The sequence below is a fragment of the Brassica napus genome, chromosome C9 (assembly GCF_020379485.1).
Source record: "Brassica napus cultivar Da-Ae chromosome C9, Da-Ae, whole genome shotgun sequence".
Classification (NCBI taxonomy): domain Eukaryota; kingdom Viridiplantae; phylum Streptophyta; class Magnoliopsida; order Brassicales; family Brassicaceae; genus Brassica; species Brassica napus.
Window position 1 is genome coordinate 8,165,850 of NC_063452.1, and position 16,165 is coordinate 8,182,014.

The following is a 16,165-nucleotide window of genomic DNA, read 5'->3' on the forward strand; positions in this document are numbered from 1 at the left end:
TAAAATTTAAATAAAATTAAATTGGAGTAGTTAAACTAAAACAAAGTAAATAAGACTATAATATATTTATGACCGTTAGAAAAATAGAAAAATAATAATATTTAAATGTAAATTATTTTTAGTTTAAAATTAAAAAAATATATATTATTTTTAAAATTATTATTTTTGCGCATGGCAGATGAAAACTCATACTCGTCTTCCTCGATGAGTGTTGATGAGAGATTGTTCATGAAACCGTCATAGCAACCACAACTAGCTTTTTTATATTGCATTCACCACTTCTCATATCTTATGTGTTTTTGGATGTTTTATTTTTCGTGTTTTGAGATGAAATATATTCCGCAATGCTTTCTACAATTTGCAAAAACATCTTAGTAAGTTGTTTAAAACATGTTTACATAATTACATCTTATATGATGCTAATGTGTACACCAACGTCACATTGTACATGTGTACATTAACCTAACAATATACGTGTACAACATACATAAAACGCTCTCAGCCTCATATGATTTCCAAAAAGTCAACAATCTTTTTTGAGTCATCCTGCTGTGTGTACTTCTGCATATAATTACTGAAATCCGTAGCTTTTATTCCTTATTGTTGCTAGTTTCCATCCAGTTGTTAGGTAGATGTTAGGTAGCTGTTGAGGAGCATTACATCACATCCACGAGGACAAGATCTGCTATGATTTGTTCGAAAAATAGATTGTTGATTTTTCTTATTTTTAATAGCCTTGACGTTGCATATATAAGAAAAGTTGATGTAACTGAGAAACCTTGAGAACAATAAATTTGCAAATTTCATTATTTTCTCCACTTCCTTTTAGTTTTTTTTCTGTATCTGCCTTCACTCTCTTGGGATATATATAAAAAAAACATAAAAATATCTGAGAGAATAGGTTTAGAGTTTATAGGGTCAGATCGTTTTTGTGGGTTTGGTCCTGAAGAGCAAGATGCGTTTGAATGTGTGATATAGTATCTGCATAATGACTGAGCCAAACCCGATGTGGGACAAATAGAGCGCAAGTTCTGACCCTTTACCCCTCCTGAAATTAGTCCAGACGTTTCTTACACGTTATGTCTCACTGGTAACTTTCTTAACTCCTAAACATACTCATTGTTTTAATAAAAATGCGATTTATTAGTCTCTCATGGACCTAACTCTACTTGCAGATTTTTGTTTGCAAGGGGATCTTGGGCATGATTTTGACTCAAAAATAAACTTAACACGTTATACGAATAGCCCACCAAAGGGCAAGCGGGTTTGTTTGTTGGAGGTCTCTCTCAAGGTGATCAATTATTGATGAAAGAAGCTAAACATATCTGAGGTCTTTCTTTGGATAAACAAGAAAATAGATCGTGTCCAAAGAATGATTTATGTTTTGTTGATCTTGTTCTGGTTTGGTTTTGAACAGCTTAGTGTTGCTCTGTAATGGATGCATAACCACTAGATACGTCAGGAGATTATAAGGAACCGTTATTTTGCCTCGTGATAGCGATGTTCCTTCGAATCTTCTGACATATCTACTGCTTATGCCACCATTACAGAACAGCAACAAGCTGTTCAGAACCAAACCCAGAACAAGCACAACGGAACATAAAATCTGATCATCAGACACACGACCGTTGGGAAATTCTTTTGTACAACTTGAATCTGGAAATCGAAGAATCATGTTTATTGGAAAAAAATATAATTTCTTTTCGTATTACAATTCTTTAGCACAATTTATATGGATAAAGAAGTGCATAGAGCTGGCTTCTTTCTCGGCTCAGATAAATGGGGAGTTAGCGGGTTACTTCAACAGCAAGAGAGGCTTGCGTCAAGGGTGCTCGCTCTTGCCCTATCTTTATGTGATCTGTATGCAAGTTCTGACCAAGCTCTTGGATAAAGCGGCTCTTGAAAACCGCATAGGTTATCACCCCTACTGCAAGGAGTTATCCATCACACACCTCTGTTTTGCCGACGACGTCTTAGTCTTTTCAGATGGAAAGAAGAGCTCTATAGAAGGTGTGTTGACAGTTTTTAAGGAGTTTCCTATGATGTCCGGTCTGAGTATTAGCCTCGAGAAATCTACCCTGTTCCTGGCTGGTGTGAAGGAGGATGCTGCTGTGAAAATTTTGGATCAGTTCCCTTTTGAAGCGGGTTCTCTACCTGTAAGATACTTGGGGTTACCGCTGCTGTCAAAGAAGATGTCAATCACAGACTATGCTCCTCTGATCTCGCAAATCATAAACAAGATATCTCCTGGACAGCGCGGCATTTTTCATTTGCGGGTCGACTGCAGTTAATTGGTTATGTGATGTATAGTGTGACAAACTTTTGGATGTCAGCTTTTCGGCTTCCTAAGCAATGCATTTGAGAGATTAACAGCTTATGTTCGGCTTTTCTTTGGTCGGGACCGGTGATGTCTACCCAGAAGGCAAAGATTGCATGGTCTGATGTCTATAAACCGAAGGAGGAAGGCGGTTTAGGTCTGCGGGATCTGGAGGAAGTTAACAAAGTCTCTTGTTTGAAGTTAATATGGCGCATTCTCTCAGCAAGATCTTCGCTGTGGGTTCAATGGATTCACAGATATCTGATCAGGAAAAGCTCTTTTTGGAATGTGAAGGAAACAAGTTCCATGGGCTCCTGGATGTGGAAGAAAGTCCTGAAGCTCAGACCTTTGGCCCTGCAGCTCACAAAAATGGAAGTAAACAGCGGAGCTTGAACATCATTCTGGCTTGATAAATGGTCGCAGCTGGGAGTCCTGTTAAATCTTACAGGAGAAACTGGCTGTATCAAACTTGGCATTCCGATCAACGCGACGGTGGAGAGAGTAGTAAACACCTATCGCAGGCGTCGGCATAGAAGCCATGTCTTACTTCAGATAGAGAATGAGATTATATCTCTTCAGGAACGCTGGCTTGGACAGCAAGATGATAGATGTCTTTGGATGAGGGAGAATGGAGATTTCAGAACGGGTTTCACGACATCTCAAACTTGGAATCTAACAAGAGCACACGGGCCCCGTGTTCTTTGGTCCAAGGGGATATGGTTCAAGGAGGCTACTCCCAAATTTTCCTTTCTGACTTGGGATGCGGTTCACAACAGGTTATCGACGGGAGATCGGTTGCTTAAGTGGAACCCTCAAGCAATATCAACTTTCTGGCTCTGCAACGCAACTACTGAAACGCGAGATCATTTGTTTTTCGAGTGTGTTTTCTCTGAAGAAGTTTGGAAATGAACAATAAGGGGCCTGGCTGGGCAAGGACATTCGGTGCAATGGCAATCTTTGATACAACGGTTGGTGACAGGTCTTCCAGACCCAACACTAACCTTCCTCCTTCGATACTGTTTCCAAACGGTAGTCTACGCTATCTGGCATGAGAGAAACACCCGGAGAGTTGGAGATCCTTCTCTACCTCGTGCTCGATTGATTATCTATATCGATAGGTTGGTCAGAAACAGAATATCCTCCTTGCGAAAGAGAGTGGAAAGTAAATGTGAGAAGGCCATGGAGATATGGTTTGGGAGTAGATAATGCTTATTTTTTTTCTCAAAGTTTTTTTAGGTCTATATCTACACAAAATAGCATTAGGTTGTACAAAAATTTTTGAAGTGAATAAATTTAAAAAAATTTCACACAAAAAAAAAAAGATGTGAATAAACTTGGTTACGCATAGAGACAATTGGAAAATGTGTGGTATAATATAGGGGACAAAAGTAAGAGATTATCCTCCCATCACAAGAGCCATTAATTCCTTGAGCTACAAGAAACAATAGAGACCCTCTGGTTCCTGCTTAATTAACAACTGTAAAAAATACTTTTGAACTCAAAGAATTGCCTCACGGTCAATAGTAAACATGTCTTAAGACTTAACTCACAGAGAGAAGGCTATGGAAACAACAAGAATAGCTTCTTATTTATAGTAGATAATAGATAGCTCAAGGAGATAAGTAGAGAATCTTATAAGATTACAATCGAATTTGAGTCACACTCTCCAAACCAGAACGGATAAATAGTTTCTGCATATGTTTCGAGTTTTAGATCGTGATCAAATCCTTTACACAATCTAATCCTATTACACCTTTGTTTGATTGATTTTTTATGTAAAAACAAGGACATGCAACATCTCAAGTGATGTATTCAAAGGTTCTCAAGAATCACTCAGAAGGAGAGTCATCAATGGGATGCCAGAATCTATTATAGAACCACATGGTGTCACCCTTCACCGCATAGCCATCCTGGTTCCTGTGCCAACCATAGTACGCGTGAGTCCTGTTCTTTATCGATAACACCGCGTGTCCGAAGCTCGCTTCTCTGAAGGCAGAGTACTTAGGCTGAGGTTCTGTCATTCTGCAGAAACCATATCACACATTTTCAAACTCTTCATCTTAATCTAATCCAAAAAAAAACACAGTTGCAATGATCACAAGTGTTTGATTATTAGCTTACCTGGTTGCCAATCCTTCAAGATTGCCTCCGTCACCAATGGTGATGTAGACTGGAGCAGATTTATCTTTAACAGGAGTGCAAATTCCATTAACCACGTTGTATGCAATGTTTGATACACGTTCCTGGTTTCAAAATAGCTCAGAGTTGTCAGAATCTATGGTTAAAAGAGACATGATAAGTTAAAAAAGTTGTTGATATCTTACTGATCTTTCATAGGCATGAACGTGACCTGCAAAAACAACATCTACTTTGTACTTGACGAACCACGGCTCATACATCACTCTCATGGTTTCACCTTCCATGTAATGGTAATCGTAGCTATTGTACCACGGTGAATGCATCAGAACGATCAACCACGGAGTTTCTGTTCTGTTTACTTTAGGGAATTCCTTTTCTAGCCATTTGAACTGTGGCGTGTATTTACCTGTCCAAGAAAAAATGGAACATTAGATTCATCTTACGTCTTGGTTTAATAATAATCTCACCAAAAGGTTCAAGATGAGTTTACCATATGCTGAATATGAAGCTAGCACAATTATGTAAGCCGGTCCTCTCTTTATTGAGTACCAGAATGGTTCTGTGCTGCCTGATGATCGGTAAGGAGTACGGTACCTATTCAGGAATGGCTTAAATGGTTTGGTTTCTCCCTGCAGAGCGCGTAAAAACAATCCGTTTCAGTCTCAGTCTAATTTATGTAGTGCTAGTCTAACTACATGCTCTTATATCTATTTGTGTTGTAGCATTTTATGCCTAAATCCAAAAAAGGGTAGATGAAGCAAGAAGCTTTACAAGCTCGGGGGCAAAATCGAGTTCATGGTTTCCAACGGTCCAAATCCAGGGCTGATAAGCTGTGCTTCTTTCAGCAAATCTTCCCCAACTGTCCCATCTGTTGTTGTCGTGGTTCGGGTATTGGTCAGCATATGAGAAATCTCCAACAAACAAAACTGCTTGCCCTTTCGTTGGATTATTCTCATAATGTGTTAAAGTTATGTTTGAGTCAAAACTCTGCCCAAGGTCCCCTGCAAAAAAAAACAACAATTTTTCAACTCCATGGGAACCTAATGAATGCCTTTTTAGTAGAAGTTAAAACCATGAAAATGTTAGACAATCACCAATAAGACCAAACGTGTAGGGCACATCAGGACCGACTTCAGGAGGAGTGAAGAAATAGAACTCACGCTCCGTTTGTCCCACACCTACCACATAGTAGTACTTGGTGTCATACTGCAAGAAGAGAACCACAATATCAGATTAAACTGATAATAGCAAAGATTTTGATAATGACGATGGCATTTAAAAAATATATATAATGGACCTCCAAGTTTCTGATGGTGCAATGATGGATGTGACCAGACGTATAGTTGTAGAACTTGTACGTCTTGGATTTGCCATAGGCCTTGAGCTTTTTGGAGCTGTTCTCTTTCCAGTAAAGAACTGCGTCAGATCCTGGTGCTTCTTGTGTCACCCAAGACACTATCACTGCTTTCCCTTCTACATCCCCTTGTGTTATATGCACCTTTTTTGTGGACCCCCCAATTTAGATCAGTTGTTGTTTTTTTTTTGTTTTTTGACATTTAGATCCATTGTTTTACAAAGAAGAAAAGTTTGCATCTGTATAATCTTTATTATAATCAATCAGAGTCCCCCACTAAATAGCTTTTTCTTCCATTAAATCTAAGATTAAAAAAAAAAAGAGTCACACCTAATATTCAGAGCCGGTTCTAGCATAGTAAGATTTTGAACCCCTAGTTTTTAAGAGTTGATATATAGACCATATGACATCTAAAATTATCAAAGATACATTTAAAAATCATTATTATAATCTCTAAAATTTCAGGATGGCCAGCTCTACCAATGTTAAACACTTAAACTCAAAAAGATAAACTCTAACACCCACCGACAAATTAAATTGATGTACCAGCAACTTAACCAAAAAAACAAAAAAAAACTAATACTTCATCATTATAATTATTTTTGGGAACAAAACTCAGAAAAGATTGTAGATTATAGAAAGAAAAGGCGTGTATACGTACCTGTTGAGGTGCATTGTAACCAGGAGGAAAACGAAAAACATCACTATCGAGTGGCATATCAACCGTTGCCTCTAACCTCCTAACATAACTACTTGTTCTGCCACCATGACAGAACAGCACTAAACTGTTCAGAACCAAACCCAGAATAAGGAGGAATAGATTTGGTCCTTCCAGACGCGGACCCATTTTCTCAGCTTCTCTTATCTTTTTCTTCTTTTTGAGTGGTCAGATTATTTTGCCTAAAGATATATCCTGAGGGAAGCTATTCCTATATAGACAGGGAAGTTTCCTTGTAAAGAAGATAGATACATGAGTTAACTTAAGAACCCGAATATTCGTACGAAGTTGCCAACTCTGTCTTTAAAGAAAAAAGATTTAACTCATTTCGATCGAGTTTAATATTTTTGGGTTAGAATATTATTCTATTTTTATAAATTTATTTGTTTTGTTTGATATGTGAACGCTTGTAAGATTTTCTATTACACGAATCGATGCTATCTTTTTCTTGTCATCTGTTATTTATGTCAACTAACTTGTCTTTTTCTTCTTCATTTTGTTTGAAACTTCAGAAATTGTTTTTCTTTATTATTTTGTTCAGAAATTGTTTTTCTTTATTATTAAAAAGAAAACAAAATGAAGAAGGAATATAATAGTATTAGTCAAAAAGAAAACAAAATGAAGAAGGAATATAATAGTATTAGTCTAACTTGTCTTTTCGTTTTCATTTTATATTCCTTCTTCATTTTGTTTTCTTTTTAATTTCGTTTATGGACTGAACTTTGACACACAAAACAATCGAGATTAAACGTTTTCCTCTAACTTTACTGTCTACTCTCTCCACAAGTAAACTTTCATCTGAAAAAGAAAAAAAAAGTGTTTCATTTTCGTTTTTAGCTCACCAAGTCCCGTCGAATATGATCTATTCATATCAGATCATGTAGCATTAATGCGGATTTTAATGTAATATTTTAAAACCACAAGCCGATAGGATACATATTCTGGTTAATAGCTGTCTATCTAGTACATCATTGACTTCAATTTTCTTATATACATAGATCTTAAAATAAACCAATCACAAAATATTTAAAATAACTTGATAATAAATGCTTCAAGAAACGTAGATCACAAAGCAAGGCATATGCTAACTGGTGGACGATGCTAAGGGATATTCCATTCTCTCATATGAAAATAGATTAGTTTATTTGTTATTCTCAATCTACGTATTCTTCAAGTAATTTCAGAATCAGTTATCTTTTTTTTTTTCTGAAAGAATTTTAAATTTATTGACTTCATAAACCTTTGTACAAGTTAACGCTATTTTTTATCTACAAAAAGGATAAATATTTTGAATTTTAGAATGGAATTTGAAAGAAACCGAAGTTCATCTCCTCCCAAACCAGATTGTCATGGCCTTCTCGTGCTTACTCGCAACTGTTCTTCTCAAAGATGATATTTTGTTCTGAACCAACTTATCCAGATAGAGGATCATCAGATTAGAGGGCTTTAAAGGCTCCCCAACTCGACGAGCATTCATTTCAAACCATATAACATAGGCCACTGCTTGAAAACAGTATATGAACAAAAAGCTCAAGGTTCTCTCCCATGCAGCCCCGTCACCAGCTTTTAAATCAGAGGAGTCTATTGATTCGGACAGCCAGGATCGGGCAAGTCTTTTATGGTTCCTCTCCAGACTTCCGCAGAATAGGAACATTCAAAGAACAAGTGGTCTCTAGTTTGTTCAGCCGAGTTACATAGTCAGCAAGTAGAAACAACTTGAGAATTCCACCTGAGGATCCGGTCTTCGGTCGACAATCTGTTATGCATTGCAAGCCGTGTAATGAACGAGTACTTAGAAATAGCTTCAGGAAACCAAACTCCTTTATGGCATGGAATCTTTGGTGGTTGAGATTGAGTGAGGTGCCATGTTTGAGAAGTGGAGAAAACATGATGAAAACCACCATTCTCCCTCTTCCAAAGACAAATATCGTCCTCGTGGACAAGGTCATGGCGCCGTAGTCCCATAATTTCCTGGTCAATTTGCATCAAGACAAAAGTTATGTGTCTTCGGCAACGATAAGCCTTCACGGCCCTTTACAATGTGGCGTTTATCGGGATACCAAGATCAATGCAACCTCTTTCTCCTGTTAGATCAAGTAGCTTACCCAAGGAAGACCACTGATCATACCAGAATGATGTCATTAGGCCATTTCTGATGTCAACTCTTGTAAGTTGCGAGGCTAAGGGTCGAAACTTTAGAAGTTTCTTCCACATCCAAGAACCTAAAGAGCTTGTGTCTTTCACACTTCATAAATAATCTTTTCTGATAAGATACTTTTGAATCCATTGAACCCACAGAGCAGTCCTAGCAGAGAGAATGCACCATATCAATTTTAAACAGGAGACTTTGTTAGCTTCCTCCAGAGATCTCAGCCCTAACCCTCCTTCATCCTTCGGCGCACAGAAATCTGACCAAGCTATCTTAGTTTTTTAAGTGGATAGAACAGGACCTGGCCAGAGGAAGGCTGAACAGATTTTGTTGATTTCCTAAATACACTAGTTTGGAAGCCTGAAAGCTGACATCCGAAAGTTTGTCAAGCTATATATCACTGAGCCAATAAGCTGCAGTCTACCAGCAAAAGAAAGGTGTTGAGCTGTCCAGGAGCTGATCTTCGATCTTATTCTCGAGAGCAGGGGAGCATAATCATTTACTGACTTTTTTTGACATCAATGGAAGGCCTAGATATCTGGCCGGCAAAATATCACTGAGCCAATCAGCTGCAGTCTACCAGCAAAGGAAAGGTGTCGAGCTGTCCAGGAGCTGATCTTCGATCTTATTCTCGAGAGCAGGGGAGCATAATCATTTACTGACTTTTTTGACATCAATGGAAGGCCTAGATATCTGACCGGGAGAGAACCTGTTTCAAATGGGAACTAAATCAGGATTGCGACGCTATCATCCTCAGTAATACCCGCCATGTCGAGAGTAGACTTCTCTAGGCTGATATTCAGATCAGACATTGTCGCATAATTTCGAAATACTTTCAGGATGCCTTCAATAGAGCTTTGCTTCCCGTCTGAGAAGACTAGAACATCATCAGCGAAACAGAGGTGAGTGAGCTAGTTCCTGACAGTGTGGATGGTATCCAATACTCTTAGCTTTTGCGGCTTTATCTAGGAGCTTAGACAACACTTGCATACATATCACAAATAGATATGGCGAGAGAGAGCAGCCTTTACGAAGTCTCCTGCTAACTCTCCATTAATCTGAACAGAGAAGAATGCCAGATCTATGCATTTCTCGATTCATATGATGAATTTCTCTGGTAGGTTCATTTCTGAAAGGATAGAGAGCATAAAATACCACTGTACTAAGTCAAAAGCCTTCGAGATATCTATTTTAACCGCACATCTTGCAGAGACAGAGTCCTTGTGGTAGTTTTTAACAAGCTCATATGCCAATAAAACATTCTCCATAAGCAGCCTATCCTTGACAAATGTCGATTGGTTCGAAGATATGAATGAAGGAAGCAACCTTTTCAAACTATTAGCCAAGATTTTTGAAATAACCTTGTAGATCACGTTGCAGCAGGAGATGGGTCTGTAATCTTTCATTGAAATGGCTTCATCTTTCTTGGGGATGAGCGTCAATATTGTTGAGTTAATCCCTTTTGGGAGAAACCCTTTATCAAAGAAAGACTTCACTGCAGTAACAAAGTCCCCACCGGTGCCCAAGTAGTTTTGAAGAACTCACTGGTGTAACCATCCGGGCCGGGAGACTTGTCTGCTGCCATTCCAAAGAGAACCCTCATTACCTCTTCCCTTGGAACCTCACCAATTAGCATGTTCATGTCCTCCTGCGCACAATCATAATTCAAAAGAGTTTTTAGCTCATCCAATCGTACACCTTTGTAATCAGGGGGCGTGTGAGATAGAAAGTTGTTGAAATGCTCCACAGCTTCCTTTTTAATATCTTCTTGATTATCTACTATTGAGCCATCAGCTCTTTTAATTTCTCTGATGGAATTTCGAACCTCCCTGATAGTTGCAACCTTATGAAAGTTTTTATTGTTACCATCTCCAACTCCTAACCAGTGAATCTTAGCTTTTTGACTCAGAACTTTCTTCTCCAATCTCGAGAGGAAAGACCATCTGATCAGAGCTACAGACTCTGCCTCCATATTAAGCTGGGTAGGATTTTCCATCGTCTTGGTCTGGCATTCACAGAGCTTTGAGAAGGCCTCCTTTGTTTTTTTTTTATATATCTTCTACTTTCTCTTTACTCAGTTTCTTGATCGCCGGTTTCAGAGTCTTTAATTTTTTTGAAAGCCTGAAAAGAGTTGAAGTAGAGTTGAACAAAAACTCAGTCTCCTACCAGAATTCGTTAACCATCAGTCCGCAACTGCATTGATAAACTTGAAAGGCTTCTTAGGTTTTATAAACTCGTTTTGAATTGAAATCATGCATCTTTGATGGTCTGAGCATCCTCTAGCCTCAGAGACACTATATATAAATCAAGGGGGAAACCTATAACTTTCTGAAAAGAAAATATTAATAAGAAAGATTCTAAGCGTCTTAGGTTTCATCAATGATAAGACATCAAAAGACACTACAAAAGAAGTGGAAGATTCGAGTAAAACCCAGCTTTGAGTTTCAGATATAACCTCTTCTCGTGAAAACTGGTTGGTTTGTAGCAAAAGCAAAGAGGATCTTCCTACGACTTTCACACGTGTGACATTGTCGATCTTGTTTTGTCAAGGTCCTTTAATGACATCACGAGCTAGAAAAGGGACTATAGCTTTTGTACTATAGTTTGATGTATCTATATAATTAATTAATTAATTATTAACTTTCCCGGTAGGTGTTGGGCAAATTAAAAGTCTACTTGTCCCACTCGGAAAAGTCTAAGATAGATTTCTTTAAAAGTCATCTTATCTATTAAAATAGAAGTATCATTTTTATCTACAACAAAATAGTTATACTAGAAGTCTAAGTCCATATATTCAAATAATTTTTTTTTATTGTTTACATTAGTTTATTTAATGTATAACATTTCTAAATTATAAGGATATTAATAACAAATCCACTTTAACTATAAATTTAAATTTTAGTTTTATAAATAACAAAATCTGTTGAGAAAAAATCTAACAAAATCTTTTTAAAATTTTAAATATTCTTTTAATTAATGCACTGATTAATTTCGCAGTTAGTAGTATAATATTATTATAAATTAATTTTAATTAAAAATTTATTATAAACAAAATAATGAAATTATATGCTAATTTTATAAATTTTATAAGTATATTCTACATTATATTAAAATAGAAGTAATTAATGAATTACATATTAAAATTATGTTTTTTGTGCAAACATATTAAAATTATGTTGAATTGGTAAACCAATATATTTTGAAAAATACTTTCATTAAGATAAATAAATAAAATATCACTCACCGTTTAAAGTGACTAAAATATCATTCACCTTTTAAAATGATTAATATTCATAAATTATGTAATATTTTTTTTAAAAAATAAAATTGTTAACATATGTTAAATTTTAAGATATTTTTAAAATGGCAGCAATATATTATCATAAATTATTATACACAAAATAATATAAAATTTTATATCTATAAATGAAATGTTATCCACACGTGTGTGCGGGTTAAAATCTAGTCACTAGTTATAAACACAACCATAGATGATAAAAAAATTGATAACTAAAAAATTCCTAAACCCCATAAATTTTAATTTTACCTAATTTCTAAAAGAATTTCCAACTAAGCAAAATATTTGGTCATAATTAAAGACTAGATAGCTATCTTAAGAGATATATTATTAATTTTTTTTTGAATATTTCTTAATAAGCTCTATAGAATAAAATGTACTGGACCAATATCTTACGATTGCTACTCAGATTATATAATTTTAAAAATGATTAAAAAATATTTTAAAATCTTTGACAGATATTATAATGGAAAGATAAAAAATCTCATTAGAAATAATCAAGTTATCAAGACCACATAATAAGAGCATGTCCAATGGTTAGAACCCTTGATGGGTTCCAATGATTTGTTTAATTGTTAATTTTGTACTTTATGAAGTTTAGAACCCTTGTTTATGGAATTAGTTTTGTCAAGGTCCAATGGGAGAACCCATTTGAGGTTCTTAAATTTTTTTTTTAGAAGTTGAATTATTAAATTTAAATTTTACAAAAGTTATAAGTTATTGGATTCTATAAAATTTAAACATTTGATTCCAAAGGTTAACATTATCTCATTATCTCAAGGCTTATTTGAAAGTTTCATGTTGTATATTATACCTTGCGTGGTGTTATAGCACGTTCCTTGTCCACAATGGACATTGCCTCAAATCCCAGTGGAATCAGAACCTTCTCGTAACTGCAACATTTTAAAGATTACAGAGTGAATCTTTTGCCACAACGTGTAAATGATGTTGCTGCTGTTATTAAAAGAGATAAGAGGGGAGAACACATTACTCAGACACAGATACTTTGTAAGGAGGACCCCCAGAACGCTCATCCATCTGCCAAAAGACATCAATATTTTTCGGGTTTCAACAGAAATGTATCAGAGAATGGAGATACCATTGTAATGCTTACAGGAAACATCAATGTTATAAGCTCTCCACTTGGTTTCAGAAGCTTTTCTATTCTTTGTGCCCATGGAGGTCTCACACTAGCTTCAAATGCACAAAAGAAACTGCGAGAATGGTCACATATTATGCAGATATACATAAGCAAAAGCCTATATGTTGTGTATAGAACCAGAAACAGAGATTAGGATTAGAGAGAAGTACTTTGCATTGGGCAAAGATGAACTGTTGACACCTTTGATGATTTTTCAATCACAGTTTTTGATAATCCAACCACATGACGATCAGGGCAGGCCACTGCCACCACATCATAAACCTGCAATGTTTCATTGCTGGCAAGCACACAACATAAGATATTTAAGAAAGCTGTGTCCTTGTCCAAGAACATACGTTCTACAACCAGGAACAAGAGCTCTGCCTTTAGGCAATGAACCCGTCTCAGCGAGATGTTTACTGATCGGAGTTGGTCCAGCAAGTCCCATGGGGTTGCTCCTGCTTTCCAGGTCTTCTCCCAACCACCTTAAACCAATACACATATCAACGGCTTCACGGAATAAAGATTCAATAACTATATTAGAGTAGATTATGGTTCATTACTAGAAGAATCCTCTGTCACACACCGTTGGAAGATATCACTCGACGATTCCACCGCCGGAGCTTCACCGGAGTTTCCATTAGGTTCAACGACAAACACGACCGGCGTAATCTACCAACATCTCAATCATGTAAAGACAGAGCAAAAGAAGACGAAACTCGTTCATGTCGATGAAGCGAATGATGTTGGGGTGATTGATCTTCCTCAAGAGGAAAATCTCCGACATGGCGATTTTCATGGCGTTCTCCTTGATAGCAGCCCCGGTTCCATCTACAAGATGCCTCCCTTCCCACACCACGGAAAACAAACACGACCGGCGTAATCAACCAATTGATCAAGAGATTTTTCAGACCAAAAGAAAAAATATTGATGAAACGGAAGAGAGAAGGCAAAAAGGAATAAGCCAATAATAAAAGGACACATATGGGGTTTTTACTGATTCTACATCCTCTCAATTAGGCAGCGGTTCTGTGTAATTATACCATTTTTGATTTATTTTTTTCCTTATTTTGCTTTAGAGCCTCAGCCTAAAACCCACCTTTGGAGATGGTCTAAGGTTTGTTATGCACAAGTTATCTAGTGATTGAACTGTGTGAGAAAATATTTGTTTATAGTGTGTTCAGCAAAAATGACTATTGAAATGAATCAAAGGTTTTAAAAAAAAAAAAATCTTGAAGGCACAACGAGTAGATTTTGATTCTTTGTGACAGTTATTTGAAATGATCTTAAGAAACTATTTTATATATCACGGTGCAGAAAAAACAGACATGAAATCTTTTATTTTTCTAGCCTTTTTCACTGAAAGATTCTTATATTAAACCATGGCGAAATTTGAAACAGAATACAAAGTCAACACAATCAGAAACGAAGCTCGAGAGTTTTACGAGAGCCTAATTCCACATAAGGGAGACACAAACCCCATCAAGAGAAAACATCTAAGCTGCACCATGAAACTACAAACGGAACCACAACCCATAGAAACTATAAAGCTGTACCATAAAGAACCAGACAAACATAGAGCTTAACCAAACCTGCGACAGCTGAGAAGGGTGCAAAACCGAAGGAGAGACGAGAGCGAGCAAGCCCAGCAGCAACACCAAACTAGAGCACTGAGGAGACCAAGAACACGAAGCTACAAAGAGGATCCATGAACTCCGACTCGGAAAACGCCAAGGAGGAACTCCAATCAAACACGCGGACACACCGGTCCATGTATAGCCATCTACAGCCACACACAGACACCTCCTCGCAAGATAAGATCGGAAGAACCAAACTAATGCGATGTCTTGAGCTCAATTCCAGAACCACACACATACATCAATGTAGCAAGAAGACATGTTTTGTTAAAAAAAAAAAGACGGGACTTCACTTGATTTTTTTTGGCGCCATTATTTCTTTGGGCTTTAGACTAGGCCTCAAATTGAGGCCCTCAATACTTTCAATTTTAACTTGATGTATAATCCCCAACTAGTCAGCTCTTACATTCTGATTACTTTTTAGTAATTTGGGTTATGAACTACATTGGAGCAAAGAATTGTTATTTTATTTAAATGATTTGATTTTGGCTAAATCACCACTCATAGGGAAGAATATTATCTAGATAACCTTTGGCTTAACTAAACCAATCTGTACTCTGTTTGCTGAATCATGCAAAATTCCCAAGATAATCCTCAATCTTGTGTAAGAGATTAAATAGATGATTTAAAGGCGGGAATCCAAATGATTTGTGCGCCATTACTAGTTAGCCTTTTAATAAGCCTGCGATTTGGGCCAATTATCCATTTTGACTAATGATCCCAAATCTTTTTAACTGACATATATTTCTGACTTGTGAGAGTATGCATGCATGCATGCAGTATTAATCAACTACAATTACATGAAGGAATGATTCATTATTAAATCATTTGATTTTGACTAGCATCTGAGTGATCAATGAGAAGTTGATATAACTCGTAAATAAATAAAAACAAATCGGTTTGAAATCTAAAACCATTTTCCCAATAAGATCCTTAAAACTTCTTTTTTATTTTTAAAATCCTTGATCTTGATTATAAGAAAAGCTAACAGTTCTTCACTGATAAGGGATCATGATCAACTGCTAAAGATTTCAAATCACACAAAAAGTTATTATATATTCACCATATTTACAGAAAACCACAAAAGATCAAATAGTAAACATCCAATGTCACTCTTCACTAAGCAATCAAGAAGTGATCTATAAAGCGTGTTGAGAATATTTACAGAAATCGAAAACATCATTCAGCACCTGAATCTGATGCCGAGCCCGTACTTGCAGTAGACGCACCCACGCTTCGTGAACTCTTTCGTCCCACGCTTCCTAATTCTGTCTCTCTTTACCTTCACGGTTCTTGATATCACCTCATCATAATGTTCATCATCGTACTCGTCCTCACATTGTTCCTCGTCCCCTTCGTCGCTGTTGACGTAACCCTCTATCTTGATTCCAAGAGAGTAACGCGACTTAACT

The 16,165-nt window shown here is 36.6% G+C and overlaps 2 protein-coding genes and 1 long non-coding RNA gene across 10 annotated transcripts; 1 reads left to right on the plus strand and 2 right to left on the minus strand.

Moving 5' to 3' along the window:
• The first annotated feature begins 200 nt into the window (after positions 1 to 200).
• Positions 201 to 3,666, plus strand: LOC106360729. Its single transcript, XR_001272834.3, has 2 exons — positions 201 to 1,090; positions 1,176 to 3,666. It is a non-coding gene; the product is annotated as an uncharacterized LOC106360729 (long non-coding RNA).
• A 216-nt stretch (positions 3,667 to 3,882) lies between these two features.
• On the minus strand, positions 3,883 to 6,913 carry LOC106347036 (purple acid phosphatase 10). Its single transcript, XM_013786521.3, has 8 exons — positions 6,472 to 6,913; positions 5,754 to 5,954; positions 5,551 to 5,662; positions 5,228 to 5,457; positions 4,947 to 5,085; positions 4,642 to 4,862; positions 4,439 to 4,560; positions 3,883 to 4,339 (listed from the first exon to the last, which is right to left on the minus strand). Exons 1-8 carry the CDS (start codon positions 6,655 to 6,657, stop codon positions 4,147 to 4,149), a joined length of 1,404 nt encoding a protein of 467 aa, XP_013641975.1. The 5' UTR covers positions 6,658 to 6,913; the 3' UTR covers positions 3,883 to 4,146.
• On the minus strand, positions 6,719 to 15,019 carry LOC106347041 (probable thiol methyltransferase 2). Of its 8 annotated transcripts, XM_048768578.1 has the most exons (7): positions 14,709 to 15,019; positions 13,703 to 13,962; positions 13,287 to 13,601; positions 13,075 to 13,169; positions 12,967 to 13,013; positions 12,790 to 12,868; positions 7,342 to 10,798 (listed from the first exon to the last, which is right to left on the minus strand). In XM_048768578.1, the coding sequence occupies exons 2-7, from the start codon at positions 13,755 to 13,757 to the stop codon at positions 10,748 to 10,750; spliced, it is 642 nt and encodes a 213-aa protein (XP_048624535.1). In that variant the 5' UTR covers positions 13,758 to 13,962; positions 14,709 to 15,019; the 3' UTR covers positions 7,342 to 10,747. The 8 variants fall into 8 exon arrangements, 5 of the variants coding, with proteins under 5 accessions (XP_048624539.1, XP_048624535.1, XP_048624536.1 ...); XM_048768582.1 differs by lacking the exons at positions 7,342 to 10,798; positions 14,709 to 15,019 and adding an exon at positions 6,719 to 6,739 and having other exon boundaries at positions 13,090 to 13,169; positions 13,703 to 14,700; XM_048768579.1 differs by lacking the exon at positions 14,709 to 15,019 and having other exon boundaries at positions 13,090 to 13,169; positions 13,703 to 14,700.
• Between the last annotated feature and the right edge of the window lie 1,146 nt (positions 15,020 to 16,165).

Coding starts and splice junctions, on each gene's coding strand:
- LOC106347036 (XM_013786521.3), bottom strand. CDS start 6,657: ATGGGTCCGCGTCTGGAAGGACCAAATCTATTCCTCCTTATTCTGGGT. Junction 5,663..5,753: donor GCACCATCAGAAACTTGGAG/GTCCATTATATA, acceptor CTCTTCTTGCAG/TATGACACCAAGTACTACTA. Junction 5,086..5,227: donor TCGATTTTGCCCCCGAGCTT/GTAAAGCTTCTT, acceptor CGCGCTCTGCAG/GGAGAAACCAAACCATTTAA.
- LOC106347041 (XM_048768578.1), bottom strand. CDS start 13,757: ATGGAAACTCCGGTGAAGCTCCGGCGGTGGAATCGTCGAGTGATATCT. Junction 13,602..13,702: donor TCGAGTGATATCTTCCAACG/GTGTGTGACAGA, acceptor TATTGGTTTAAG/GTGGTTGGGAGAAGACCTGG. Junction 12,869..12,966: donor TACAAAGTATCTGTGTCTGA/GTAATGTGTTCT, acceptor AAAATGTTGCAG/TTACGAGAAGGTTCTGATTC.